The sequence below is a fragment of the Physeter macrocephalus genome, chromosome 7 (genome assembly GCF_002837175.3).
Source record: "Physeter macrocephalus isolate SW-GA chromosome 7, ASM283717v5, whole genome shotgun sequence".
In the NCBI taxonomy this organism is placed as follows: Eukaryota; Metazoa; Chordata; class Mammalia; order Artiodactyla; family Physeteridae; genus Physeter; species Physeter macrocephalus.
The window spans coordinates 9,570,412-9,589,141 of record NC_041220.1 but is presented as its reverse complement, the minus strand read 5'-3'; the positions used below and the strand labels follow the sequence as shown (position 1 = coordinate 9,589,141).

At 40.7% G+C, this 18,730-nt stretch overlaps 1 protein-coding gene across 14 annotated transcripts in view; it reads left to right on the top strand.

Moving 5' to 3' along the window:
* Window positions 1-18,730, top strand: part of FAM13A (family with sequence similarity 13 member A) — a 381,052-nt gene that overhangs the window by 296,511 nt on the left and 65,811 nt on the right. For all 14 annotated transcript variants that reach the window (XR_003680461.2, XR_008617746.1, XR_008617749.1 and 11 more), the window contains 3 exons: window positions 3,500-3,689; window positions 16,099-16,175; window positions 16,554-16,596. Coding sequence is in view for 6 of the 14 variants with exons in the window: in XM_028491594.2 (XP_028347395.1) it covers window positions 3,500-3,689; window positions 16,099-16,175; window positions 16,554-16,596 (310 nt within the window). In the remaining 8 variants the exon portion in view is untranslated. The remainder of the gene's footprint in view (window positions 1-3,499; window positions 3,690-16,098; window positions 16,176-16,553; window positions 16,597-18,730) is intronic.

Genomic DNA, 18,730 nt, shown 5'->3' with positions numbered 1-18,730 from the left:
TGCTCCGCAGCAAGAGAGGCCGCGACAGTGAGAGGCCCGCGCACCGCGATGAAGAGTGGCCCCCGCTCGCCGCAACTAGAGAAAGCCCTCGCACAGAAACGAAGACCCAACACAGCCAAAAATAAATAAATAAATTTATTTTTAAAAAAGAAATAAATAAAAATAAATAAAATAATAATAAAATTAAAAAATTAAAAAATATCCTTTAAGCCAACAGTCACCACATTTCAAGGTGAGATTAAAGAGTCAGTAAAGTCTGTAGTAATATCATCATGGCAGATTTTTTAAATAAGCAATGTGGAGGACAAAAACTCTAAATACTTCATTTCAGGGCACATGATTTCTTATTTGTCTAAATTCATAAGGAAACATTATCAGGCTTATATTATTATTTGTTACAATAAAAATGTGAAAGGTTAAGGAATGTATTCATTATGTAAAAGGGTTCAGTTTAATTCTTATTAAAAAATTAACCATCTGCCAGGAGCATGGAAATGTTGAATCTTGGTGATGGATATAAGGAAATTCACGGTGACAGTCCCTCCATTTTTCTATGTTCGAAAATTTCGTAATAAACTTTTGTTTAAAAAGAAAAGCAAGGCATGACAGGTGAAAATGGTTTCAATCTTCCAAAACACAGTGAACTAGACAATTATGCGTATCTTTTGTTATATAAATATTATATTAAATTCCTACTGCAGAGTAAAAAGAAAAGCATGCTGTCTTAGAATAATGAAGAGTTCAGTATTGTTAGAACATTACGTGCGTATGTAGGGGTGAGGAGGAAACTCGGAAAAAAAGAAAAAACTAAAACTACGATCTAGATAGTGAAAGCGAGAGGCCACCGAGATCGACGTTCAGGTCAAATCACAGTGTTTCGGGTGTGACTGAGCCTGTCACAGTGTCACGGGAAGGAGTCGTGCACCTGTGCCTCTAGTCACATGGGCACTGCAGCGAGAGGCACTCACCCACACGAGAGCCAAGAGTTTCCTTTGAGGAGAGCAGGATCTCCACCTGAGCACAGCTGCGCGATCAGAGTTTCGTATATTTATCTGGACAGCATTTAGTCCAGTCATTCATTCACTGTTCACAAAGATTAGAAAATAAACTTGGTCTTCTAATTTCTAAAAATAATTTTTAGCTTTTGTATTCATCTGCTCAGGCTGCCGTAACAAAGTACCCCAGACTAGGGGGCTTAAGCAACAGAAATGTATTTTCTCACAGTTCAGAGAGGCTGGAAGTCCAAGATCAAGGTGCTGGCAGGGTTGGTTTTTGTTGAGACCGCTCCGACTTGCTGACGGTGCCTGCTCAGTGAGTGTGTCCTCACATGGCCTTTCCGCTGTGCTCTCTGGTGTCTCTGCCTCTTGTCACCAGTCCTCTTGAATTATGTTCCCACCTTTATGACCTCACGTAACCTTAATTACCTCCTCAGAGGCCCCGTCTCTAAATACAGTCGCATTGGTGGTAGGGCTTCAGCATATGAATTTGGGGGGAATACAATTTAGTCCATGACAACTTTCAAACCTAAAAACTCCTCCATTAAAAAATTACAATTGGGGGTTCCCTGGTGGCGCAGCGGTTGAGAGTCCGCCTGCCGATGCAGGGGACACGGGTTCGTGCAAAAAAAAAAAAAATTACAATTGGATTTATACCCCGGGAGTTAGGGAAAATATGAAGAGAAAGAAGAAGACAAATTTAAATAGTAAAACAAATGATTGTGAATTTGAGACCAAACTCATCTAGCCATCCACGGAAGGCACTGCTCTCAGTGCAGGGAGGGGAGAGATTTAAGCGTGTTTGTATATGTGCCGGCATGTGAGTCCTTATCAACTTTTCCCCATGTCTTCAATTATTTTATACTTAGGATATTTCTTATAAATGTTACATACATCTTTTATATAATTTTACTAAATCTACATATTTGTACATTAAAAGTTGTATAAAATAAGATGAAATTAAATATGGAGTATTAAAAATCACCAAAGATAGTATAACTTTGAAAATATTATGATAATATTTAATTCATAATGTTGCCTCCATGATAGCCTATCTAAGACAGGATATGAATTTAAATTGCAGAATAAATATTTAATGTTATCTTTCTCTTGGGGATATGATTGAACTGATAGTAAAATATGGTCATTTATTTTTAGTCTTTGGAGCTCATTTATTTCAAGATAACAGCTTTGGGTGTTTAGGAGATACCTTTATATATTTTTCTTAAATTGAAGTGTAGTTGATATACAATGTTGTATTAATTTCTGCGGTACAGCAAAGTGACTCAGTTACACACATACATACATTCTTTTTTGTATTCTTTTCCATTATGGTTTATATCAAGATATTGAATATAGTTCCCAGCGCTATACAGTAGGACCTTGTTGTTTATCCATTCTATGTGTAGTAGTTTGCATCTACTAACCCCAAACTCCCTGTCCATGCCTCACCTCCCCACCTCTCCCTTGGCAACCACAAGTCTGTTCTCTATGTCTGTGAGTCTGTTTCTGTTCTCTCTGTCTGTGAGTCTGTTTTGCCATATTTTGAATTCCACATATAAGTGATATCATATGGTATTTGTCTTTCTCTTTCTAACTTATTTCACTTAGTATGAAAACCTCTAGCTGCAGGGAGGTACCTTTAAGGTCACACCATGAGGGAGTGTATAAAGTCTCGTTCATTTGTACCTGACCAAGCCATGGTGCTGCACTGATGGTTTAATTTGTTCTGTGATGTAGTAAAGGATAAACATTTTGCTAAGTAATTTAATTTTGTGAAAACCTCTTAAAAGGGAATGTTAAAATACTTAAGGAAAACTATTTCAAGAGCATTAAATGAATTAAATTCTGTAATTAAAATGTCTAAAACTAAGTCATGAAGGAACTCTAGTTATAAGCTTACATCCAGAAACTTGTACTGGGAAGTAATGAATTCATATTTCAGTTAAAATGCTTTGTATTCCATAGTTTTTAGTATACTATTTCTACCAAGATTATCTATTGCAGTCAGATTTAGGTATTAATGCATTTCTACTGTGCTAAAATGTCTTTCGCAATTGGGAGAATCAGTGTTCCATTCTGGAGAAAAAGACATATTTCCTTTTCAGATTTTTCTTCATACATTATATTACTTTGTAAGATGTGTGTGTGTGTGAGTGTGTGTGTGTATTTATATAAAACCTATGAATTATGGGAAATGTCTTTGTAAGTTTGCACTATTCTCCTGATTTGAATATAGATTACTTTTGGTACAAATACAAAAGCTGTTCATTGGTAGAAGCATAGCCCTTGCCAATTTGCCTCTGGGAGTGATTTCTCTTTTAATGTGATATATTTGGCACCAAGTGGTCTCAGGAGTAGCCCTCTGCCAGATTTTGATCAGAGATGCAACCTGGAATTTCTAAGCACTCTTCTGACTTTCTGTGTGATGCAGTGGCAATGTCATTTAAATGTCCCTTTTACCTTTTAAAGTAAAGTTAAGCTAAATCTTTTTTCAATTCAAGGGGACTTATCAACAAAGAAAATATTCCTTCTGGGTTCACCAACCTTGATGAATGTATTTTGAACGCTCATCATGAAGTGGAAAAGTCACATGAAAATACTTCTGGTTATATTGGAGAAAGGGGCAAACCGAAACGTCCGAAATCCAGTTCCAAACTTTCTGAGCTCAGTGAACATCAAGATAGTCTTGTGGTAAGTGCATACTTCCGTAAAAATTTTACTTGTGGCCAGTTTGGGAATATCACATGTCTTTTCCTTGCTTTGTAAAAAATATCAGTGTGGAGTTTCACAGAATTATAGAACTTGAGTTCTGAAAAAGACCTTAGAGCTACTAAGTATACACACGTATTTCTTTTTGATAAATATAAGAATCAAGTCCAAGGTAGGTTACATTTTGCCAAAGGAACAAGGGGCAACACGTGCCTTGGTTTCTATGTTATTGAAATCGGTCTGAGTTTCCTCTCATTCTTTTGAGCATTTTTAAATTTTATTTTTGGAATAAAACTGTCAAAGCATTTTTCCTTATAGTCCCCCATTTTATTTGTTCCTATCTATATGAATATGTAAAAAAAAATTAATGAATGAAGTTAAAGTGAGGTGAAAGAAAAATACATACGGGAAGAGGATCAACTGTCTTTGTGTTCAGAAATCTCTTTGTGTTCAGAAATTTAATTTCAGAGCTGTACACTATAAATAGTTTTTTTCCTCTGTTACTCAGAAACAAAAAAATTAATCTCCTACACGGTTACCTCAGACCTGAACTCTGGATCGTTAATTTGATACATAAGTTATTGCAGGTGGTTTTAGTCAATAACTAAATATTTATGCAGTTTAACTATAAATACGTCATCCTTTTTTGTGTATGCTTCAGTTTCTCTGAAAAGTGAGAAGAAAAGTCTGTCTTCGAATTCCCTGTAGTTTGAAGAAATTTAACCAAAAAAAAAAAAAAAAAAACCTGAAGATGAATTTTATAATATAACATGAACTGGCGTCCCTAATAAAAATAGGTAATAGGTAATATCCATTCTTGCAATGTGTAAAGCCTCTGTTCTGCTTTATCTCTGAGCAGTTTTTACCTCCAGGCTGGGTTTTCTGTAAATTTAGCAAAACTTATGGGCCACTCATTTTCCCATTGTCAGTTTCTGCATGTGCTCCGAGAAGATTCCCAATTTTATTCCCTAAATAAAATATGCATAAATACAAATCTGGGGAAAACATGTTTATTCCATTTTCTTCCAAATGTCTTGGTACCCTGTTTCTAGAAATAAATTGATCAGCTCGAATGGACAGAGGCACAGCATCCACCTCAGACCCGTGTCTGACACAGTTCTCCCAATACAGAATGTAAGCTTTGGAACCATCGCACATTAAATGGTTTTTAACACTAACTTAATTCTTGTTTGGGGGAAAAGTAACATTTTTAATAAACTAAATGATGCTAACTCCATTAGCTCTTTATTTGGCCCATGATTTGTTTATCTGCCGAAGAGAATTACAGTGACTAAAAGTCTGACACTTGGCTTCTCAGAGAAGAATGTACTTCTCTGAATCCCTTTTAAAATGAACTTAACTCATCAATATTTTTTTTTCCACCAGGAATAGTATCTTAATTAGCTAGGTGGTAATAGCTAATAAAAGTGGGGAAGTACATTTTTTCCTTAGAATTTGTGTGCGATCGCTAAAGCTGTGGGTGTCGACTTTGTTTGAAAACATTTGGAGGAGGAGAGAGAGCCTAATTCCATTGTGGTCTTTTTTCTGTGAAAGGGTTTGTCTCCGCCTTAGCTGCCAGTTTCTGCATTCCAGGGTTATGCAGGTCACATGTTAACATAAGTGAGCTAGGTGGACCGTGTCTTTGTTGCAATGAATAATTTAAAACCCTGCCAACACAACTGAGACAGAAGCAAAACTTCCTCATCTGTGAAGTGAGGGTATTCTCAAAGATCTTTCCTGACTCTCGTATTCCATTGATTTTAAATCTCATCTTCACAAGTCACCACGAAGCGAAGGGCCAGGGAAGGTAACAATGACTAGTATTTAGACTAGCCCTGAAAGCGCAGCTGAGCATCTTAACTTCCCACTTGCTTTTAACCTTCTATTTTTACTTTACCCCACTCTCCTCCAAAACCTTCTCCCACTTCAAGTTCTTTACGCACTGACTAAACTTTCGTTTGTATAGCTGGAAAAACATACATAATTATATGCCTTCTGTGTGCCGGGAAATATTTCAGAATCTAGGGATACAGCTGTGAGACAAACAAGCAAAAATCACTGCCCTCACGGAGCCTACGTTCCAGTAGGGGAAACAGACAAAATCAAGATAAAAAAGTAAACCATAAAATATATTAGATAGTGATAGCTATTAAGCAAGAAATAAAGCAAGAAATGAGGATAGGAATTGTGAGAGGGCAGGGGATTCAATTTTAAGGAGAGTGGTCAGAGAAGACCTCCCAAGAATTTGACACTTGAGTTTAACGACCTGGAGGAAGTAAGGAAACAAGCCCTACTATCACAGCAGGTTGCAGAGACCCCGAGACAGTCACTCGTCTGGAATGTTCAAGAAACCACAAAGATACTGTTAGGGTTAGAAGAGAATGAGGAAAGTGAAAGAGGTAGTTGGAGGGGGGAGAGAACAGATTAAGTAGGGCCTCCTAGATTATTGTTAAGGACTCTGCCTTTACTCCAGGTGAGATGAGAATCCATGTGAGGGTTCCAGGTAGAAGAGTGACGTGACTTACTGAAATTTGGCTTGACTGCTGTGTTGAAAATAGACAGTAAGCGGGCAAGGGCAAGAAGCAGGAAAACCCGTTAGGAAACTTGCAATAATCTAGGTTTGCGCTGATGATGGGGTGAACTAAGGTGATGCCAGAGCCGGCACGTATGGCCTTGCAGGCTGCGCAGGGCAGCACCCTAGGGGGCGTTGTTCATATTGACCGACAGGTGCATGGGTCCTCCTGGAGTAGGGTATTGCAGTAGTCATGAGGTAGTAGGTGGATTCTGGATATATTTTTGAACATAGAACTGACAGGATTTCCTGACATTACGTAACCGTGGGGTGTGAAAGTAATAGAGGAGTCAGAGATGACTCCGAGGTTTTTGGCAACTAGAAGATTTGTGTGGCCAGTTTACCGAGATGGAGAAGACAGAAGTTTGGGTGATCATGTCATGGTTCGGTGTTGGACATGTTAAGATGGAGCTGCCCGTCAAATATCTAAGAGGAGATGGCAGGAAAGCAGCTGGATTTCTGCGACTTTAGGGAGGGCATCCCGGCTGGAGGTGCATGGTGGGAGCCAGCAGCAGATAGAGGCTATCTGAAGTCAGTGTACTGGATGAGACAACCGAGGGATCGAGGATGGACAGAAAAGGGAAGTGGCCTCGGGGACCGGGAGCCCTGAGACACACGATCGTGTAAAGGATGGGGAGATGACAAGGTCCCAGAAGAGGAGACTCAAGAAGGAGACCCCGGCAAAGTAGAAAAAAATGAAGTGTGTTTGGTGTCCTGGATGCCAGGTGAACCACGTATCTCGAGTTGGAAAGAAGCTTAGACGATTGGCCGAGTAGAAGACTGAGAGCTTAGCCACTGGAGTTAGCAAGCTGGAGAGCACTCAGCAAGAGCAGTTTTGATGGAGAGCTGGCAGCAAACCATCTTCCAGAGAAAATGAGAAGAGAGTGACTGAAGAGTCTGAGTGACCATATCACAGTGATCTCACCAGCCCACACACAAGCCAAAGTGACCTAAAAAAGCGTCTTGCACATTTGGAATCTCTAAAGTGGGAACTGTCTGCGTACTTTCCCTTATCCTTTTTCCTCTCGGGGCTGTCATGACCAGCAGAGACGAAGAGACTACAGATAATTCAGAGCTCAGAAATTAGTGAGTCACATTCGAGTGCTCTGCCTTATCTCTAATTATTGCCGTGGTCCCAGCCTTTTCCTCTCTCCGTGCACTGCTCGCTCACACCTGTGAGCCTTTCTCAGAAGGAAACCTTGCCCCCCCCCGGCTTATTTTGAAGAGCTAAGAGAGCCAGCTTGTGTTGCCGCAGCTTCCCTCACTCATTCTTCAAAATTTCTCTAGGTCTCCGCCCATTTTATTTTCTCACCTGCTCAAATGATAAAGTGGTTTTTCTAAATTCTAAGGTTAACTCTAAGGTTAAGTAGCCTTGGAAATTCTGTTTTCTGCATCCATCTCCCCACCCCACGTACGTGTACAAACACATACACTAACTCACTCACTCACTCATACAGACACTTTTCATTGCTTCCTCTCCACTGGCTTATTTCTGTCAGCCTAGAAAATGTCTCTGTCTCTAAAAACATTCTTTCTAGGGCACAATTTAACAGTTTGAATCAAAAGCTGTAACTCAGTCATGCAGTGTGTCTAATAATCCTACCTCCGCACCCTGCTCTAGAGACATCATTGTAAATATGGAAAAGACTGTAAGTACTAATTTGCTCACCACGTGAGTATCTATAATCATGGAAAATTAGAAGCAATTTAAATGTTCAAAAGTAGGAGACCAGATAAGTAACATCTGTATGTCAATTCAATAAAATATTATGCATCGAATAAAAATTATGGTTCTGAAGACTATGTAATAAAGTGAAAAATGTTTAGCAAAAGGTGTATTTTAAGTGCTTTGCATATACTATCAATTTTAATCCTCCAATAATCCATAAGGTAGTTATTATTATTTTTAATATTCTTATTCTAAACATGAGAATGAGGCACAGGAGATTAAACAGCTGCCCAAGGTCACACATAAGTGGTGGAGCTCGGATTCCACGATACTCTCCCTCAATGTTAAAAGTAGGTTACGGGGCTTCCCTGGTGGCGCAGTGGTTAAGAGTCCGCCTGCCAATGCCGGGGACACAGGTTCGAGCCCTGGTCCGGGAAGCTGCCACATGCCGCGGAGCAACTAAGCCCGTGCGCCACAACTACTGAGCCTGCGCTCTAGAGCCCGCGAGCCACAACTACTGAGCCCATGTTCCACAGCTACCGAAGCCCGCGCGCCTAGAGCCCGTGCTCCACAACAAGAGATGCCGCCGCAATGAGAAGCCCGTGCACCGCCACGAAGAGTAGCCCCCGCTCGCCGCAACTAGAGAAAGCCCGCGTGCAGCAACAAGGACCCAACGCAGCCAAAAATAAATAAATAGATTTTTTAAATAAAGTAGGTTATGAAGCAGTATATACAGTGCATGCATTTATGCATGAATATATGTATATAAATATTTAAATGTTCATTCCTAGGAAAAAAGACAAATATACCTAAAACGATTGTATGATTGTATTATGGGAGTGGTGGTAGTATTAGAGGCAATTGTTACTCCCAAAGAATATTTTCCAAATATTCTTTATGTGATTTTACTAGTTCTATAATAAGCCTTACATTTAATATATTAAAAAAAAACACACACATAGTCTAGTAGCTCTCTTACTCATAAACAGCATCTACTTAATGTCTCATACACCCTCTGAAATCATAGGCAGGGTTCAAGGAAGGAGCGTAGGTCTTACACTCAGACCTGAATTTCAGTTGTAAGTTTATCACTTAATAGCTATGGCAAGTGAGCGTGTTACTTAGCCTTAGTTACTTCATCTGTAGCGTGGGAATATTCCTCTCTCTTTCTGGTTTTGCGTGAGATTTAAATGCAATGAAATGTGCTAAAGAGCGGGAAAGACTGACAGCAGCGCACATTTAGGTTCGTTTCTGCTCCCTGTGCTTTGATGGCCAGTCTCTCCCCTTCATTTTGCCATCGAAAATTTTGAACGATCTGCATTTCCAGTTCTTTCCACACTTGCTCATCAACCCCTGTAATCTGAATTCTACCCTCTAAAGGCCTCTCTAAGACGCCGCTTTCTCTGTGTCACCGGGTGGACATGTGGTTGGAACTGGTCTTTTAGGACCGCTGTGCTATTGTCTGCTTGGTCCTTGACCCCCCGAAGTCCTTTGCGGAGCTTGCTGCTCTCGTTTTCTCAGAACTCTTTCTCCCTTGGCTTCCAGGATGTTGACCTCTCTTTGTCCTCTTACCTCGATGACTGTATTCTTCTTTACTGTGTCCGTTACTGGCTGATCTTCCGCAAAACATGCTTAGATGTAAATGTTATGCAGAGAATTGCCTTATATCTCTTTTCCATCAGCACTTCACATGAGAGCTTCTCTAATTCCATGCTGTCACATGTCACCTCTCTACAGATGACTTAGAAATCAACATTTAGGTGATGCTCTGAGCAGCTCACCTTAGATAGTCCTTCCAAGTCAACATGTGAAGATCAAACTCATCTTCTTTCCCTCATTGGTCTCTTTTCACTCAGTATACCGATCTGGTTTCATCAGATCAGCATCTTCTCAGTCTTTTTTTTTTTTTTTGCGGTACGCGGGCCTCTCACTGCTGTGGCCTCTCCCGTTGCGGAGCACAGGCTCCGGCCGCGCAGGCCCTCTCACTGTTGTGGCCTCTCCCGTTGCGGAGCACAGGCTCCGGACGCGCAGGCTCAGCGGCCGTGGCTCACGGGCCCAGCCGCTCCGCGGCACGTGGGATCCTCCCGAACCGGGGTGCGAACCCACGTCCCCTGCATCGGCAGGCGGACTCTCAACCACTGCGCCACCAGGGAAGCCCTTCTTAGTCATTTTTGAAGTCCTTCCCTTTTCCTTACTCCCAGTCTTTCTTCCAACTTCTCAGTCATACGTCAAATTTAGTTGACTGCTTTAAAAATATGTCCCCCTTTTCCCTTTGTATTGCCATCGCATCGCTGAGGCCCTCTTTATAACTCTTCTGCAATATCAGGACAGCGACCCAGCATATTTTCACTCCTCCACTCTCCCCTCTGTCCCCCTCCCAACCATTTTATCTCTTGCTGAGGAACAATAATTTACCTAATGCAGAAAGTTTCAGCTCATGTTTTTAATGCAGTATAACTCAGCAAGAACTCCTGGTCAAAACTACATGACAGTGAGTCTCTGAATGGTGTCAATATAATGTAAAAAACCCCACCATTTGAACCACTGATTTAAAAGTATTCATTCCTTCAGTCATACAACAATTAACTATATGACAAGCACTGTTCTAGGCACTAAAGACAAAATGGTGACCCAGACAGACACAATGTCTGCCATCCTGAAGTTTATATTCTCGAAGGATGAGGCAGATAAGAAACAAGTCAACGTATAGTCAGATGGCAGCACGTGCTGTGGAGAGAAGTGAAGCAGGATAAATAAGATGGGAAATGGATGGGAGGTTAAGGGTTGACGTTGCACAGGTTGAGTCCTCAGATGAGGCCATGCTGAGAATGGCGCTTGTGCAGGAACCCGGACGAGGTGAGAACGTGAGCCGTCAGGATATCTGGGGAGACACTATCCAGGTGGAGGGGGAACTGCCCTAGCCTTCTGAGGGAGCGCAAGAGGCTACCGTGGTTGGAGCAGAGTTGGGGGAGGAGCGTTGCAGGAGATGAGGTCAGAGGCATAGCAAGGGGCCTGGTCCCTTAAGGCTTTGTAGCCGTCTTTAGATCTTGAGCATTTACCTTGAGTGAGAGAGGAACCATTCGAAGATTAAAGAGAAAAGAAGTCATTTTCTGAAGTACCTTTTGAAAGGGTCCCTCTGGCAACTGTGTGGCCCGAGGGTGCCGAGGGCTATTCAGATAGCACCCATCTTAAAAATGAAGATAATATTAACAGTGTAACAAACTACAGTTGGAGCCGTAACCAAAATACATCAGTCACAGTGGCAAGGACCGGTGTCTGTCCGGTTCCCCATCCACCATTGTACGCCAGTGCCCAGCATAGCTCAGCACGCACAAAAAAATGAGTTTAAAAAAAGGGAGCAAATGAATGGTTGCCATATAGCTTAGGGTAGCTTGGGTAACAAAAAGACCCAAAATGCAATGCCTTGAACAACGTAAAAGTTCTTTCTCCCATGCCAATCTAAAGCAGTTTAGGGCTCAGGAGAAGAGTTAGAACACTTGCTCCGCGCGATGTTTCAGGGACCCAGGCCAACTGCCTCTCTCTGCCGTCTTCAGCAAGTAGCTTCCAGAGCACTCGTGGTTTTCATCTCCATTCCAGCTCACAAGAGGAGAGAATACGTGAGTGTCAAGGCATGAACCTGGTGAGGCAGGTTATTAGCCAGGCCTGGAAAACACACATACCACTTCTCACAGCCTGTCGGACAGAAGTCAGTCACATGGCCCCATCTACCTGCCAGAGGGGCTGTGAATGCACTGTCTCTGGGCATGTGGTTCCTGCATTGCTGTGCAAGAAAGGTGGAACGGACTTGGGTGGACAGCTAGCCAGCTCTTCCATAGGTGTCCTCTTACAGTCCCAGGAATTCTTTTTGAATATGGATTAATTGATGCAGTTTTAAGCCTAATAAAACATAAAACAGAAGGATACAAAAAAATTCAAATTTGCCATTAATCCTTTGTTAATGAGAACATATCACATACCTTCTCTTAGAGCTCAAGGTTAGAATAATGAACTTGTTTTGACTAGCAGTGTTCCATGCAGGCTTCAGACTGAGCTGTTTGTATACTGAGAGAGGGCATTTTTTGAGTGTCCTCTAAAGGCTTTGTCAGCATTTTATAGTTTTAGAAGACAAATTTGTTTTTGCTCCAAGTGTTTTCAAGTGCTTCAGTGGTCAAACAAGTTTTGAGCCGAGCTGTCAAGGCCAAAACAGAGAGGGGGCCAGGGGAAAAAATTGAAAATAAATTCCACCGTCTAAAGCTAATTTTTTCAAAGCTTTTACTCTTTATAGATGTGAGGTCATTTTTATAATTGAGGAGAGTGGTTCTTAAAATTCAGTTTCTTCTGACACCCAAAAATTGTCCAAGTAAATTATATCATAGAAAATCTGTATGTTTTGAAAGTCACTGGTAGGCCTTCTATGAGGCAGAGCTGGGCTTTATCTGTCTTTTTTTAATGCAGTTCTAAAAGCAGTTTTATCCCATTCTACATAAAGACGTAATCTGCTCTTTGCTATTTCTTAAAATTACCTATTACCTTTAAAAGATCGTAACTTTAGAAGACTAATTAAAATTAAGTTAACGCAATAAGGCATTACTTTTAATAAGAATTCTGTTACTTCAACTTTAATAAATGAAAACATCAGTGGACTACTCTTTTACCACACCTAGAGAAGTGTTTGGGACATAAAACCGTTTAAAACCTTCAAAAGGCATTGTATCGGTGTTTCTCGTAAGACCAGCACTATTAACAACTACAGAGCGTTTGATAGTCCAGTAGCATACTTCTCTTACAATGGAAGCTTTCTACATTTCAGCCAATATTTTGACCTGTACGTTCCATTCCCCACCCCCCCCACCCCCCACCCCGTCTCAGTGAAGTGGGGAAATGGCTGATCTATGTCTTAACCTTCCCTCCCTAAACGCTTCGGCAAAGGGTGCAAGTTAGAATCTATAAAATGCTTTGCACCCGTGGTAATCGGTACTTTTGTTTCTCTACTCCTGGATCTTCACTACCTTTATTATTTTCCTTCTGAAAAAATCAGGGTAGGTTGCCAGTTGTAACACATTCTTCACAGATTCCTGTTTCCCAAAGGTATAGGGGCAACCCAGCTACCTTAGCCAAGGAACACAGTGTACTTGCATGCTGCTTTGGTGGAAGCAGACTATGAATATTCACTAGTCTCAGACATGTGGAGAACAACATGAAAGCTGGAATTATTATAAAGCTTTAGAGAGGAATACTGAACAATATTGAAAGTCACCCTTTGTCAATTACATGTATTAAAAACTAAGGTCCTTGGAGAGTTGTAAAACACACAGATCAAACATACTTTTAAAAGTGGGTGGGGGGCGAGGGAGTTGAAGTTACTACTTGTTTTAACCCTGGAAATCAGCTAAAATTTCTCACATTTCACACCTGCTTTTCGCAGAGCTTTTTATTGTAAAACATAGCTGTCTTTTTTTCTACAATTCTCAAAACCTATATTGCTTAAATCTTGGTTCTTTCTGTTTTAGAAAAAAATCAGTCTTCTAACATTTTTCTAACTGAAGTATCTTTAAATTTATATAATAATATTATGGTTTATTTTTTCTTCTTTCTTTCTGAATATTTCTTAGCCTCAACCTGAAGGTTTTTATTTCTGCTGAAATAGTCATTTGTCTTTACTGTAATTATAAATGTATTTCATTGACAGTGTTTTAAAGTGATCTGAAGGTAGAGGGTTGTGCTTCCCCTAGGAATTCATGTTTCAGAGCATCAGGAAAACCTAATGCTATTGCACTAGATCTTACACTAAAGCTTTTGATAATCTATTGACGATTACCAATGAGAACAAGATTCTTTGTCATAGATAGATCCCTCTTTATCAGAAAGATCACATTCAGGTAATAAGAGCAACTACGCTTTGGCTTAATGAGAGCCATTTTAGAGAGGCCTCTTCTAACTCAAACTTTAGAGGTATAAAAATGTAAGTATAATTGAATGTGGTTATAATTTTTTTAAAATTTCTCAGATCCGGGCTTCCCTGGTGGCGCAGTGGTTGAAAGTCCGCCTGCCGATGCAGGGGACGCGGGTTCGTGCCCCGGTCCGGGAAGATCCCACGTGCCGCGGAGCGGCTGGGCCCGTGAGCCATGGCCGCTGAGCCTGCGCCTCCGGAGCCTGTGCTCCGCAACGGGAGAGGCCACTGCAGTGAGAGGCCCGCGTACTGCAAAAAAAAAAAAAAAAAAAAAAATTCTCAGATCCATTCTAAAATTATCTAACTGTGTAAATTATCTAAACATGTAAATTGGTGTGCAGTAATGGCAGACACAGTCACTGTCTTACTAGTCCCTAGAACATCATCTTAACCGTGGGCAAATAGCAGCAAAATATTCCCTTGGAGATTTCACAGTTTTAGAAGTCATAATAACATCAACAACAACAGCTACTATTTATTAAAAGTACAAGGTATTATTTTAATGCTTTACATGTATTATCTCATTTAATCCTTATGACCACCCTATGTTAAGTATTGTTGCCATCCCCCTTTCCCAGGTGAGGAAACTGAGAGTCAGGTAGGGTCTTACAGTTGGTAAATGGTGGAGCTAAGATTCCAACCGAAACATTCTGGCTCCAAAGCCACCATTATAGCTATTATGGTATGCTGTCTCCCTTTGTTTTTATTCTTGATGGAGCCTAGGGTTTTTGTTTGTTTTTTGTGGCCGCGTTGGGTCTTTGTTGCTATGTGTGGGCTTTTCTCTAGTTGCGGCGAGCGGGGGCTACTCTCCGTTGCGGTGCGCGGGCTTCTCATTGCGGTGGCTTCTCTTGTTGCGGAGCACGGGCTCTAGGCACGTGGGGTTCAGTAGCTGTGGTGTGCAGACTCAGTAGTTGTGGCTCGCGGGCTCTAGAGCACAGGCTCAGTAGTTGTGGTGCACGGGCTTTGTTGCTCCGCAGCATGTGGGATCTTCCCGGACCAGGGATCGAACCCGTGTCCCCTGCATTGGCAGGTGGATTCTTAACCACTGCACCACCAGGAAAGTCCCAAGCCTAGGGTTTTAAACTTTAAGAATTCCAGACAGGTTGGCCACACCACCATAAATGGAAAATATTTATCCACTTACCAAGCCAAAGATTAGTTAGCCACTCTAATTATATGCTTATTTTGTGAAGATTTTTGTCTATGTCAGTTTCATGGGATCATTGTGAACCTTAATCAGATATACTTTCCAACGGGCTTTTCATAAGGAGAGATTATAAACATGTAGATGAATACATGTTGCTTCACTATGTGTTCTTTATTTTGATGACACAGAATACATGGATTGTGCTTAATGGTCTTTTAATGCAGATATGAATCTTTGAGTTCAACGAAATTCGGTTCCAAATCTCCAAGGCAGCTCTGTATTTGTGTCTACCGAATGTAAACGAGCTCTTGTTTGCATATTTGTAATCTTCCTGCATGGGGACGGCTTACTTACTCTGTGCTCAGTCACCTGAGTTGTATTTAGAAACTGTTGGCCGTTTTTACAGAGGCAGTCAGAAAACCTTACAAATATACCTCCTGATAAGCATTAAGCCCTCTTGGTCAGCCTGAAATACACGCTATTTGAAGTAAGTTTCGTGTTTATATTTTTTTTCCATCTTGGCTGATAGAAAGATTAACATTAAATATCATAGAAAGAAAGGTTCTCAAGTTAACTCCATGTCTTTTTATGGATATTTTACAGCTTAGATATAAGCTACATATTACCCCAGATCATATTGTCAATATATACTGAAAGGATGTTAAATAGGCAATGAATGTTACCTTGGCTTCTGATTACATTAGAGGTCAGATTCCTCAAGTCTAGTTCTAATGCCACCCTGATATTCTGGGAGTCTGGGTTTTGTTTATGTTTAGCTCTAAAATGTGGGTAATAACTAACAAGAACCTTATAAGCCACACTGACCATTTCTGTGCTGCTACCAGACATCTTTGTTAATGGAATGGTAACGTTCAGCGTATAATTTTATGCCAGCAGTGTATAAGAAACTGTCATAATTTTAAAGATAGGACTCTCAAGGCTAGACGTAGTATCTGCTTGTCATCCGATGTTTCTATTTTAAAGAAAGGAGGGTCTGTTGTTGCATACGTCTTACCATTCCTACCGGGCAACAGATGGTTTGCTTTGTTACAGAATATGGAAAGTCTCAGTCCCACACCATCTCGTGAAAGGGTTGGACCCGATGATGTTGAACTGATGTCCGATGGAAGGTAATTTTAGAGTTTTCTCCTTACACTGTTTATAAGAATGTGAACAGACTTTTTTTTTTTCATTTAGTGCAATGTGCATTGTAAGAACTAAGAAGAGCAGAGTTAAAGGACTATATGTTTACCCACAGTATTTTATAGCGAGGAAAATGTTTAAATGGGAAAATCTACCATGGTGCTGTTAAAGGCAGATAACCATATTCATGTTTTGTGTTGTTTCTAGTTTTGTTTCGTTTTGATTAATTTTTTTGGTTTGTTTTTGAATTTCATAAGAATTTTATTTAGAGCTACTGAGCTTCTAAAATAAATGAAATCATAATGTCAATGAATGAAAAGCATTGTTATAAAACAGAATGACATTTTATGATATTTTGTTTGTAGCAAAGAAAATGAAAAGGACGGCAGACAGACCCAGCATTTTGAGGTGAGTAGCTAACAAGTAAGATTTTGACTGTGACAGGTCTGTTCCTACATTCTTGAGAGTTAGTGTGAAGTATTATTATTAGCTTATCAGTAAGGGATAACGACATTCAGTGACGGGATTGTGATTGGTGAGAAAGACAAATGCCAAGCAAGACATGAAGATTCCTTGAGAAATCATAAGAACTCCACTCTCCTGCTTTTTAAATTCTTTCATTTTGCTTGTGAAGATAAACTTTAATAGCATGGAGATTTCTCCTTAGGTTTTCCATAAAATAAGACAAAAAGCCAAAGCTACTAGTTTTATTTTCCATGATTTCATGCAGTTTTTAAGTGATTAAAATAAATAGTGAATTTTAGTGGATTTGTCAAAGAGATGATCTCATTAATTTTCAAATTAACATAAAGTCAGTTCAAGTTATTAAATCCAATTCATTTTCTGAGTTTTGTGTCTTGTTTTAAGTAGACAACGGAGAAAAAGTATCTAACTCCCTTCTGTGGTCTATATCTTAACGTTCCGGTGGCTTTCCCGGCTCCCTGGTTGTCCTCTGGGGGCCTTGCCTTGCTGACCCAAGTATTTGGTTTCCTGTGCTCCCAACGCTGGCTTCCATTCAGTTTGCTGAGCCTCATTTTTCATTCATGCATGTGTATGTCATCCAGTACTTCCAAATGCTTCCCACTGCACCTTCAAGCTTATTATCGGCTTTCTTTTTGGCAAGAATTAAAGCGTTCCTCGCCCTGTTCTTGGATTCTGACTCTTGATATGTTAATTATACAAAGGACTTGCCCCCGAACCCAGTGATTGGTCATCTTTTGTGAACACTAACCCTAACTCACTGATGGGTTTATTCAGTAATATGTATTGGGTCCTACTATGCGCAGGTAATGTGCTAGGAGCTGGGATTTAATAACAGCTGCAGCTCCTACCTCCCTAAAGTTTTCCAAGCTAGCAAATTAAGAATTCACAAGCTGTGGACCCCCTTCTTAGAAAAATGCCCACTCCTGTAGAATTTGGCGCCCAATTGCTAGAAACGAATGGCCACCTGGCACCGCGCCTCCGCAGTGTCCTAGACTCCTCGTATCTCCTCTACGCAATTTCTCACGTGCGCTCCTTCATTAACCCAGCCGGACGAAGGGAGGGGAGGCTGCTGCTTTTTGACCTTACAGCTTCTGAGCCACTGCTTTCATCTCTTATTTCCAGCTCCTTTATGCTTCCTTCCTTGAGCCCCAGGCAACAAGCAGACCTCCTTTCCTTGTCTCTAGTCACCTTTTTTCAGAGCACAGCGTCCCCATGGTAGCGTTGTTTTCGTCTCCTTCTGTTTCCTCCTTTCTCCGCTCTCTTCCTCTGTTCACAGCAAGCACCTCCTCATCATGCCACTGAACCTTATTTTAAAGAAAATGGCTTTACCAGCCTCCTAGAGCGGTCTTCTCAGTTGTTGCCTTTTATGCCTCTTATCCTTTAGGAGATAAAAGGGTAGAGAGCAGTTAGTTTGTGGATGAACTACGTAACTAACTCATAAATTGCAAGTGGCACCCAAACAAAATGCGTGCTGAACTCCATTTACCTTGGTGTTTTTGTGGACAGCTCCCACAGCAGAGGATGCATCACGGGGAAAGAATCTCAAGTCTTTCTTCCACGGGCCAGGATCTATTCTTACTTGTGTCTCGCATGTGCATTTGCCAATCAGCGCCTAGCCCACTGTTGGCACTCGGGAAGCACTCACTATTAATAATCATTGTAATCATGGTAATTTCAGCTAGGAGATAAAATTAGGCAGTGAGTTAAAATCCAGACTAAGCTCTCTGTGTCATCTTTCTTTCACAACTGCACCAAAGGAGGGAAAAAGGACGTCACTCCACAAGATTAGGATTGTGTTTCTACTTGTGACGGCATGTGTCTCCTTCACTGAAAGAAACATATTTTATTATTAATGAAGGACTGTGAAAAGATCTGTCTTCCATTTTTAAACCTCTTTCCCTTGTTTACAGTCTGTCATCATTTCCTACTTTTTAATACACGGAGCACTTTGTAGAACTTGTACAACCCAAATAGTTAATCTGGTTTTCTGACAATATCGTACTAATTCCTAAATTTCAGAGATGGAAAGGAAGTCTAGAGGTCGGTTACCCCAGTAGAA